Genomic DNA, 13,000 nt, shown 5'->3' with positions numbered 1-13,000 from the left:
ATAGATTTTTTGGTTAAATAAATACAATTAAATATATTATTTAAAAAATTACAATTAACAATATTTATAATTATTACGGATATTGGTTTTTATTTAAATTGTCTTCTAATTTTTTAATATTAATATATGAATTTGGCATTTTTGAATAAATTCTTGTTTCATCTCCTGAAAATGATACATAAATTCTAGCATCATAAAAAGAAAAAATATAACGTTTAGAAGTTGGAATTTGCCTACTAAAACAAAAATTATCATTTTGGTCATAAAATATTTTCTCTATTAAATATTTTATTAGATTACGTTTATTATTTTCAATTTTAATAATTCCATTTTCTGCCATTCCCATTATTAAATATTCAATATATGATATATCTTTTTCATTAATAAAATAATTAAAAAAATATCTTCTTAAATGATAATCTTTTTCAATATATTTTTCTATATAATTTATTTCATTTAAAATATTTTGATATACCTCTACTTTACCTATTTGAAATGTACATTGACAAAAGGTTATTGAAAGTTTTCTAAACTTTTTTTTAATTTGTAATGAAAATATTTCAAAATTATCAAATAAAATTTGTATTATACTTTTAAATATATTTGGAAGTGTATATTGTATCATCTCACCAAATGTCAAATTTTTCAATTTATCAATTGTTTTTTTCCATTCCTCACTCTCGTCAAAATGTTTTTTTTGTTTATATATAGAAATTGGTTTACTTTTATCCCATGTTTTTTTCCATATATTATCATTTCCAGACATTCTAATTGAAAGTTCATATTTTTTATTTTCATTATTTAAAATCCAATCATTTGGTGAGTGCCAACGAATAAAATCTTTAAAACAACACTTAGGATTAGCTGCTTTGAAAGCACTCATGTCAGATGTTAAAAATGATAATTGGTTGATGTGTCTTTCATCTGAATTTGTCTCAACAAAATTTTCTATCTCTCTTAAAAAAGTTTCCTCTGTTTGTGGTATCTTATCTTGTAAAACAGGAATAAAAATATATTCATTTGGATGGTGGTAAAGTGGTATGTCTGATTTAATATCTCTACCATATTTTATCTGATAATCATTTAATGTTTTCCATTTTTTTCTTGAATAAATACAACATTGTAATAGTTCAATATTTTGTTGAAATATTGAATGTCCAAATTCTGGATGTTGTTTTTTTGATATACCAGGTAAATATTTACAATTCTCAAAATTATGTTGTAAAAAATTTAAAAATTCATTCCATAAAAGACAAGAAAATATAATACCATTTTTTTCTTTATATATAATTATACCTATAGTAAGAGATATCAATTCTACAATAGAATAAGAAGGTCCTGTTTTGCTATTTTTAAGAGTTTTTTTAATAAATAAATATTCATCATCATAACATTTATTTTTATTAAATTTAGATGATGGATTTTTAACATAATTAAATATTGTTTGAATTATTTCTTTACTAATTGCCTGAAATTTTCTTATCTCTTTAATAGTAATTGTCTTAAATAATAAATCCATTGGGTCATTGGAATCTATTTTTATACTTTCACTAAAAAATATTGAATTGGTAAATTTTTTTTTGTTTAACTTTTCATTTACATTAAATAAAATATCTTGAATAGATGTATTAAAATGTGTTGAAGTATTAAAAAAAGTTAAATATTGTTTTAGGATACCTGTCAAAAATTGACTATCAATATTTTTAAACTCAGTCTGACAAAACCATTTTGATGAATTTTTTTCCATCAACAATATATCATTTTCATTTTTTAACCAATCATCTTTATCATTATAAGGCATTCCATCAAAACGAATAAACAATTTAAATTCATTTATAAGATTATTAATTTCCTCTGTCTCATTTTTATAGTTTAAAATTTTAAAAAGTTGATTTAAAAACTCATTTCTGTCATAAAAGTTTGATGGAGTAAATTTGTCATTTTTGTTTTTTTTCTTTAAATATGAATATTCAATTTCACATGTATGTAAAATATCATGTATATCTACCGTATCATATTTCTATAATTTAAAAAAAAAAATTACTACTTAAAGTTAGATATACTTACAAAATTTTCGAAAAATATATTTTTTATGTCAATAGGCAGCTTAAAGTATGTTTTAGTTGTTTTTAGATAACATGACTTAAATTCATACTTTGAAAATGAACTTTTTTGAAAGCCATAAAAAATATGTTTAGAGGAAGCATCAAATTGTACTATGAAAGGTAGAGTGCAATTTGCGTCACAACTTTCCAGACATGACATCAACAAAATTAAATCATTCTTATTTGAAATAATATCTTTTTCTGATTCGGGACATATGAAAAGCCACTCAACAATTCCAAATTCATTTATAAATGATGGAACATTATTATAAAATTTATTCATTAAAATTTTTGAACAATCCAATGACTCTAATTTATTTATAGATTTTAATTTTGTATTCATTTCAGGACAATAATATTTTATTATATAATTTTTTTCTTTAAATACAAATTTACTACTTTTTTTAATCCATCTCTAAATAAGTAAAAAAAAAAGGTATATAAAAAAATTAAATACTTACACATTTTTTAATGTTAACCTCATTAAAATTAACAACTTTTTTATTATGAATATTCCATTTACGTAAGATAACCTCAAAAGTAAAACATATTCTTTCAAATTGTGTCAGGTTTGTAAAATCTTCCATCTCAAAGATACCATCAAAATTATTGTTTTCAAAATTTATTGAATCATTACTAATTGATACCCCTAAAATATCAGAAAAACTTTTTTTTTCCTCAATACAAAATTTATCTTCATTAATATTATAATTCATAATATATATTTCCTTATTTGAAAAACAATTTTATAATTTTTTTGGTTTTGTTGAATATTAAAAAGATGTTTTAACACTCTTTATTATATCATGATACCAATTTATTAATTTAGTATTTCTTTTTAAATATTCAAAAATAATAATTAACATAAAATATTTTCAAATGCCAATTCAAATACATTTTTTTATATAAACAAAATTAATACAAATTCATAATAATTTGAAATAGACTTTGAAAAATTAATTGATATAATATATATTAATTTTATAATCTTTATAAATAATATCAATCTTTCTATTGTATCATTAATTTTTATGAAAATTTTTAACCATATGAAATAATATTATTTCAATTATAATTCTAACTATCATCAATTATTAAATAAAAATAGATGTTTCATAAACATTGTTTTTTGTTTTTTTTTTAAATATCAAATAACAAAAAATAAATTAATTTATCTATAACATTATGTAACTATAAATTATTAATAATAAAAATAATTAAAATTTCATTATTTATTTTATTTTTATGAGTAGAAATAACTAATATCTTTTAATTATTTTTTACAAAAAAAGAAATTAAGAATCACATAAATTTAAATCTTTCATCTTACATTAAGAAGAACTTTAAGAAGATAAACAATTTTTTTTAGGTGGATATTAATATCATAATAAATTCTATCAAATATAATCAAACTAAACAAACTTTTAAATTGAGTTGTTGTTTAAGCTAGGGAAAGAATCTTTTTTTATTAACACATTGTGATAGTATAGATATTATAATATCCATACTATTAAAAAATTTGATACCTTTCTATTTCAGTAGGGAGTTTATTCAAAATAAAGGAAAGTAATTTAATAATGTTTTAAAGAAAAATATTGGTCTTTTTGAAATTTTTATAACAAAGACTTTCAAAAGTAAATTTTTTTTTATAAAGTTTAATACTATTTTTATGTCAAGAGTTAAATAGTATAAAATTAAGTATAGTTTGATCTTTATTTCATCGTGAGAATTTTTTTTATAATAAACGAAGTCATCACGGAACAAGAATATATAAGAAGAAAAGTAAAATTGAATCTTCATCATTTATTTAGTTATAGAAAATTAATTATTTTTAATGCATATTTTTTAAAGAGTTTGTGTATTACTTAATATATTGTATTGGTTAAAAAAAAGAAACCAAAGTTGTAGTTTTTAAGATGATTAAATATTATAAATTATTTTGTAATATTCTTATATAGACAAAGTTTAAATTAAAATAAAAATAAGGTATATGATAGAACAATTTATTTGAAGAATTTGATGAGAAAAAAAATTTATTGCCAGAAGGTTTGTCAATCATTTTTTATTAAAAAAAGAAACTTTTCTTAATTAAATTAATTTTTAAAAGTTTTCCTAAAAGATTAAAATATAGCATTGACTTCTCAATGTTTCATGGTGTTCTTTCCGAAAATTTGGAAAATGTGAAATATAGGAATAAGAAGCGCCAAAGAACTTTATAGAAAACGTTAAGAAGTTACTTTGAAAAATTTATTTGGAGACAGAAGAACAAGAGGAAGAATATTTTCCTGAAATTACTACAGGATATGGCAGCCTTTTATCTATCGAAGATAAATATAAAAATAATAAAGAAGGGTGAAAAGAAATAAAATGTTTCTACTGAAATAAAAAAGTACCAAAAATTTATTAAGTAATAATAATAATAATACAAATAATAATTATGACAAGAAAAATATTCAAGTAGAAGGCTCCAATTTGAAGGCCATTTCTTTCAATCTCTTCCAATCTAATCATTTACTTCTTCACCTGAATTAAATATGTTCCTCCTCTTTTCTAATGGTAATGAGTGAATAGCATTACACCTCGAAGAAAGCTTTTGGTGACGAGGTGAATTCATAGGAGGCAAATCTTTAATATGTTTAACAGATAAATGTTCACATGATGCAATAAAAAGTTTTACATAAAACAATTCATCCTTCTTCCACTTTTTATACACATTTTTTAATATCTCATATAAGTACATATCTTCTTTCGAAGGTATAGAATTTGATAAAAATATGGTATCATCAGGATTAAATGTATCATTGTTGCTAATATCCTCCATATCATTGTTTATTAATGTATTGTAATTTCTCAAAATACTTGGCGATTCTTTCGGTGATGATGGTGGTGTAGAAAAATCCATTTCTTCATCAGATTCATTATTTCTAATATTATATAACGACGTTGAATCAACAACATTTTCTTCATTTTCAGATGAACTTAACCTCAACATTCTTTCCATCATAGAAGTTAATGTATCAATATCATTAGTAAAACCATCCACACAATCTACAAATTTGTTTTGATCATATATATTTTCAAAATAATTGTCTAATTTCTCTAATGATTCATAATTATTTACATTAATATAATCTTTTAAAAATTCAAAATATTGCGTATATTCAACATCATATGCTCGAGATAACATATACCCCCTTCGTTCATAAATTAAATGACCTAAAGATAAACTTTCCCTATCAAGTTTAAGCCAACTTTCTTTGAATTTTTGACTAACTTCTTCAGGAACGGGACCAGCACAACCAACTAATAATTCTTCATCAAATAAATTCATACCACATGAATTTTCTTTCATTCTACAAAATGGATCATCTCTAGTTATTATAACTTTTGGTTTTTTGCTTTGATATGGTGTAATATAAAGTGATATATAATGAGAATTAAATAAAGTTCTTATTTCATTTGCAAGACTTTCATCATGTTTTACACATTGACTACAAATTATTTCATAAGCAGTTTTTCCTTTTCTAGAAAAAAAAATATTTGTTATATATAAATAATTAAAAGTTACCTATTTTTTATTGATCTATCTAATATATTATATTTCAAAAGTAGGCAAACAATTTCTTTATATCCAAAAGAACATGCATAATGTAACGGTGTTTTTTCAAACTTTTTATCCAAACTATTTAATAATTTATCCCAATAAACATTAATTCGTAACTTAAACATATCATTTTTTTCATATAACTGTTCCCAAAAACAATCATCTCTCAAAGTTGTAAGAATGTAATTTAATGCTTCAGGATTATTAAATCTTGCAGCTTGATATAAAGCATTTGTCTTTGCTCCGCAAAATATGATTTGTGGCATATCGTTGTCAGTATTAATTAAATATTTAGGATTGTTTTTAACACAATTTTTAACCATTTCTAAATCTTTCATTTTAATTGCATTGTTAAACGATGATAACTCATTAAATGAAAGTGTAGGAAATTTTTTAACTTTATCAAATGGAACATCTCTTACAAAAACTGAATTTACCTTTTTGTTGATATGTTCTTCATACTTTTCCCAGTCAATAGAATTGTTTGTCAAAAATTTCTTATATGTACATAAAGGATAAAAACGAGCTTGTACATTTTTGCCAAGACTTTTAAGAAATTTTGTTGCATCTTTTATTGAATCAAATTCATTAATTGTCCTATTTTCATACATTATTACAAAAAATTTTCCCTGCGAAGTCATTTTCAATATCTAAAAATTAAAAATAAATGTTAATAACGTGGCTAAATATGGTTAACATATGATTTGCTTAAAAAAATAAACATTATATTTTAAGAAGATTTTGGAAGAAAGTCTTCACCAGTATTTTGATCATAAAAAACAGTAAATCGTAATATATTTTTTTATTGTTTATATTTGTTTATAAAAATAATCTTAGTATGTAAATTTATAAATTAAATTGTTTATGATATTTATTCTTTTATTAATAAATTGCCTTCAAAATTTTGCATTTTAAGAGTTTAAATATTTTTTATTTTAGAGGTCAAAATTAATTTTTATAACAAGTTTCACAACTAAATATTCATATTTTTATACATTTGGTTTTAATATTATTTTAATAAATTTGAGTTCATTTTAAATATGGCTAAAAATTCTTATTAAAATATAAATATGACAATAAATAATGGATGAATTTACTATATACAAATGATGTCATGACTTCCGCTTTTATAAAAAAAAATATGAATGTATTACTAATATAATTTGAAGTATATTTTTCGTTCATAAAAATATACAATGTAAACATATTAAATTAAGGTATATTCAAATAAAATGAAAAGAAAAACAACAAATATTTTTACTTTATTATTTTTGAAACAAAATTAAACAAATATTATTAGATATATTTGTAATAATTCAAAAATCTTCCACTATAAATTAAATTATTTTTTGTTAAAAAAATTTTTTTTTATCTTTTTATGTATATTATTTTCTATAAAAGTACAGTCTATAATATATAAAATAATTTTATGATGTAATATTAATGCATACATAAAAGAACGTAATTATCAATTGTGTATTTTTTTTACAATATTTTTTTTAACATTTATTAGGATATTAAAGTTTAAAATTAAAAAATTATGAAGAAAGTTTTAACACAACAAATAAAAATAGGGACATTTATTTTTTGATAGAGTGTAAAATTTTTTTTTCAACTATTTCAAACATAATTAACCTTACAATAAATATTTGTTACTTTTAAAATTACCATACAAAAGAAAATATATCAATAGAATTTTCAAGCTTGTGAAATTTATCGGTCAAAAACTTTTATAAATAAATAATAATTTTTCATATAATTAAGATAAATATTTTCAGTGGAAACACAATGCATTAATCTTAATTACCTGTTTTCATCGTTAAATCAACACAAACAATTAATGTCACAATTGTAAATAATAAACAATCAGAATGTTATGATCGTTTTCTATGAATATATAATTTATCATTATACTAATTTTCTTTTGCTATTTTAATATATTTTGAGTATTCAAGAAATATTACAACGTTTGAAAGAGTATTGTTTGTTATTTTTAATAATTTTGACATAAAGTTTGATTCTCATATATATTAGATTATTATATACTTTTTGATTTACTCCTGAAGATTTCAATTTGTTAAAAATAACAATATAGTATATTATTTGTTTTGATATTTGGTTAAATTATTTACAAAATCAAATATTTTATTAAACTATTATTACTAATTCATTAAAATCAGCAAAGTTACAATATATCAATAAAACTATCAGTGATAGTTTAAGTGTAAAAAAAAAGATTTAAAATAAATTATATGATATTAATAAATATAATATCATAAGATTTTATAAACATTTAATTGATAAAATTTTTAATAAAAATATAAAAGCATTATTACTAATAAATTTTATGATTTTCAATAAATAGTTACATAATTTTGTTATGTACAAATATTTTTTATTTATTTATTAATTCAAGATTAATATATTTTGTTTGTTTTCTTAAAAAATAGCTAATTTCATCTTAAAATTACAATTTTTTTTATCCAAATTAAGCAATGAAATGTAAAAATGAAAACCTCTATAAAATTATAATTTCTGAAATGTGATCTTTGCTAATGCACTTATAAACATGTTTTTGATTTTTTAAGAGATTTTAATATTGTTATCACATAAATTTCTAAATTTTTTAAAACTTATTCAAAATTATAGAAATTAGATTTTTAAAAAATGTAAAATTTTTTTTATATTAATTGGATGAAACTTTTTAAGTATGCTAAAGCATGTTTGATATAAATTTATAATTTTTAAGAAAAATAATTCTTCATTTACTACAGATATATTTTCTTTTTCACACTACATTTTTTTTATTAAAATTTTTAAATTTAATATTAAATAAGATTTCTACTTGCAATAAAAAAAATAATAATAAAATTATTAAAATTAAACTTTTTTGTATGATCACATTAATAACAACTTTATCTCAAATGAATTTATTACAATACATTACTTTTTTTTTATTGCCAAACTATTCATTTAAACAAAAACATTTTTATTTTTGTTGCGTTTGATTATTTTGTGTAATATTCAAATTATAAAAAAAATTTAAATATTATTAAAATTTAAATATTAATAGAATTATAAATATAGCTCATTTTTAAAAAAATTTAGTTTAGTTTTACTATCGTTGGACAATTTATTGTCGCTTTCAAAAATGAGTGAAGAAGTGTCAACGCAATGAAAGGAAAATGCTGAAGAGAAGCCAATGTATCAAGAGATAATATCTGTATTCAATCCAAAGATAGAATCAGGAGAAAGTAAAAGGAAAGGATGGAAATTGTATGCAAAATTCATAAGAAGGAAGCAATGGATAGAAAAGAAACCAGTTACTGATGTCTCTATCATCTGAAGCTTATACAAAACTAAGAACGAAGTATGCACCGATAAAATTTATATCGAGAACACACGAAAATGCAGTGGAGCATTTGGATAAACTCTTGGAGTCTGTTTGAATTCTATCGGTGAATAGACTTATGGCATTATAAATAAAGTAAGATTCAGAGAAAACAGTAATACAATAAGGAGAAAAAATAAAGAAAGGAATATCATGATGTGGTTTTGACAGTTCTGCTGCAGCAAAAAAAAGTGATAGCAACGTTGCGCTTGGTGAATGGATTGAAGGATAGTGTGTTAGTAATAGTAATACAGCAACATCAAAGAAAGAATGATTCAACGTTTCAAGGAAAATGGAGTATGGTTTTTAGTGTCGAATTTATTAAAAATTTAGGGTTAGTTAATAGTATATTCAATATGGATATAAAAAAGAAATTTGCCACCGTTATGGCGGGAAAATATATAAAATTTAAATGCAAAATTTTCTGTGGTCCAGATTTTTTTTTCGACATAGGTTCTTCTATCTTCCATCATATTATCCTTCGTTTTATTACTTTTTGATTTTCTTCTTAATTTACATATTCTTGTCGTATGTCTTTTGACTTTTCTTTCCTAAATTTGCATTTAAATTTCATCGGCACTTGACTTGTTGTATATTCTTTAAAAACTTCAGGTGAAAGCTGCATCAGTAGAAGGTTTTTTTTTAATTCATTGTCTGCTATTCCATTAATTCAGCATATAATTTCTATCCTTTCTTTTATTCTCCTCATGATTGTCTCTTTGGATTGAATACAGCTATTATTCCTTAGGTTGTCAGTTTCTCCTTAGCTTTCCTCTTCCTGCAGTGATTATTGTTGCTGATTCTTCTCTGGCAATTCTTCCAAACGACAATAAATTGTCCAATGACAATTATTCTAAAATAATTTATTAATAAAATGGAGCTATATTTATAATAAAATTAATATTCAAATATATGATAATTTGCATAATACATTAATATATTTATATTTTTTTTTGTTTTCGATTGTTTTTGAATATTGAAAATCAGCGTATAAAATTTATATTTTGCTTGTTGGTAAAAATTATTTAATGTGCATATTTAATTTTGCATTTTGCGGGTTATATAAAATATATTTAAATATTTATGCTTTTGAATTGTTTCGAACCCTAGACATCAGCATATAAAATTTAAAGTTTACTAGCTAATAGAAAATATTATATGTGTATATTTAAATTTTTACTTTGCGGGTAGTAAGAAATATAATTATATATTTAAAAATTTATGTTTCTAAGTTGTTTCGAAACTTAGACATACAAGTACAAAGTTTAAACTCGGCCGGCGGATGAAGAAAATTAAATGTTAATATTTAAATTTTCACTTTGCGGGTGGTAAGAAATATATTTTTATATTTAAAAATTTATGTTTCCGAGTTGATTCAAAACTTAGACATCTGCATATAAAATTTAAAGTTTCTGGCTAATAAAAAATATAAATGTGTATATTTAAATTTTCATTTTGCGCGTAGTATAAAATATATTTTTATATTTAAAATTTTATGTTTTCAAGTTGTTTCGAAACTTGGACATTCAAATAAAAAACAAAAGTTTACAGGTTGATGTAAAGTATCAAAAATATATATTATAATTTTAACTTTGCGAGTTGTTAAAAATATATTTCTGTAATATTTAAACTAAAATCTATTTGAATATCAATTACATAATAAATATAGCCCTGTTTTAATAATTTAATTTAGCTATTTTTAGACATTTTATGTTGAAATAAAACATTTAATAAATATAAAACAAACAGTATAAATTATTTTTAAAATACATGCTTTTATTAGTAAAAAAAGCAACAAACTAAATTTTTATAAAACTATAATTTTGTGATGAAAAAATATAGTTTTTTTTTGTTACAATTGTTTTTATTGTGTAATATAATACTATTATTATAAGCTATATTTAAACTGTTCTTTATTTAAACTTTTGGGATTATAATATTTTTTTATAATTTCAAGCCAAAAACTTTTGTTACTTTAAAGGATAATGTTAAGAAATTATAACTGACAATTTTTGTACATTAGTTTTTACAAGTAATAAAAATATTTAAAAACATTAAAATGAAATTTTACTGTGAATTGAATTTTTGATTTTTGTTGTTGAAATAGATTAAAGAATCCGTTCATTTTTTATTTTTAATGTTCTATAATACTTTTTAATTTTGACTATTTGTTTTTATATAAATGATAATGTCGTTTTTGATTTCTTTTTCCTAAAAAAAATAATTTTGCACAAATAATATATAATATAATTATAAATTTTTTTTGTGTTGGTAATTGCCTAATTTTTTTTTATTTATTGTCATAATAGATATGAATTTTTTAACTAATATATTTACATATACTTTTTAATAAAATGATATGCAAATATCTATTATATTAATTAAATTTTTATATGTCAAAGCAGTATTTTGAAATTTTTTAAAAATAAAAAACTCAATTTTTAAAAATAAATAATTTGGTTATTTTTTTTATTGGATTTTTAAAAAAAAGTTAAAAATATTTATTTTTAATCAAATTAAAAAATATTTGAGTAACAATTATATTGAAAGAATAAATCATGTTTTAATTTGAAAAATCATACTATAGTGATTTGAAAAGTTTTCGGTCTAAGGAATAAATAAAAAAATATAGAACTAAAAAATAGTCTATCTTAAAGTGCAAATTTCTTTTATTTTAGAAAATTTCAAACTGATACATTATTTCGTTTATAAGTTATTAATATTAAAATATAATTTTTAAATTATTTTATTATGATTAAATTTTAATAAAAAGCAATAATTTAATATTTGTAAAAAAAATATCTAACAATAACAGATATTTTGACAATATAAAAAATATTTCAAGAGAAGATGCTTTTTTTTGCTGCTTTAAAGAAGTTAGTTGCGTAATTTAAATGTGGTTAAAAAAGCACAGAAAATGATGAACTTTTTGATCTCCAAAAAATAAATCAACGAGAAAAATCATCAGAAAAGTTCATGTTTTTGTTTAAAAAATAAAAGATTAATAGATTAAAAGATAGCTCAGAAGGTGTAGATTTTTAATAAATGTACACAAAATATATTGACCAAAAAGTTAGCGATAAAAAGTTAACTAAAATGTAGATGCTACATATATTGAATTTTAATTTAAAAACTCTTCAAACATTTTTTATTTTATGGCAAAAATTTTACAATCAAAGCACAATATGTTTTTTCATCCACCAGATTTAGATTTCTCAAGCTTATTAATATCTTTTAAGTTAAAAAATACCTAAGTGGAAGCTATTTTTGTCAAAAAAAAAGATTTTTAAGAAACGTTAAATGGCTATTTTAAAAATCATGAAAGTTATCAATTTTAAAATGACATTTAAGCACTGGAATCTTAATAGGAAAATACATTAAGCTTGAGGTGTAATATGTTAAATAATGGTGATATTACCAAGCAAAAATATTTAGTCTTTTATAGTAAAGTCTAAAACTTCTCAAATGAAAACAATATAATGCTTTCTAATAATAAATTACTGTGATTAATAGAAATTATAACACAATAAAAAGATTTTTTTTATTAAACAGCATAAAATTAAATGTTAAAAATTAAACATTAAACTAAACTTAAATTTTGAGTACTCACATCTATAATTTTTTGCACCAAGAAAATTATCTTAATTTTAGATTTTATTTTGACATTTCAATGAATTGTTAAAGTTATGACAAGCTTTAATATTTTCAATATTTTTTAAATTGTATAATTTTTTATGTTAATAGAATTTTTTTTTAGTTTTTTGAAATTATTTGTTATAAAAGAAAGTATGTAAAATAATTTATTAATTTTTTAAAATTGTCTTTAAATGTTATGATTCATGTGATAAATTTTTAAATATTTGAAAAAGAAAAAAGTAATTTTTACATAATATGATTAAT

General features: G+C 20.5%; 2 protein-coding genes across 2 annotated transcripts; both read right to left on the bottom strand.

Annotated features, from left to right (window-relative positions):
• Positions 1–73: 73 nt before the first annotated feature.
• SRAE_1000203300 (Rab3 GTPase-activating protein catalytic subunit) lies at positions 74–2,821 on the bottom strand (the record flags this gene model as incomplete). Its single annotated transcript, XM_024649061.1, has 3 exons — positions 74–2,020; positions 2,068–2,520; positions 2,567–2,821. 3 exons carry the CDS (start codon positions 2,819–2,821, stop codon positions 74–76), a joined length of 2,655 nt encoding a protein of 884 aa, XP_024502976.1.
• A 1,787-nt stretch (positions 2,822–4,608) lies between these two features.
• Positions 4,609–6,320, bottom strand: SRAE_1000203200 (Lethal (1) G0222; the record flags this gene model as incomplete). Its single annotated transcript, XM_024649060.1, has 2 exons — positions 4,609–5,629; positions 5,674–6,320. 2 exons carry the CDS (start codon positions 6,318–6,320, stop codon positions 4,609–4,611), a joined length of 1,668 nt encoding a protein of 555 aa, XP_024502975.1.
• Between the last annotated feature and the right edge of the window lie 6,680 nt (positions 6,321–13,000).

Source organism: Strongyloides ratti (genome assembly GCF_001040885.1).
Source record: "Strongyloides ratti genome assembly S_ratti_ED321, chromosome : 1".
NCBI lineage: Eukaryota > Metazoa > Nematoda > Chromadorea > Rhabditida > Strongyloididae > Strongyloides > Strongyloides ratti.
This window is presented reverse-complemented; position numbering and strand designations above follow the sequence as displayed.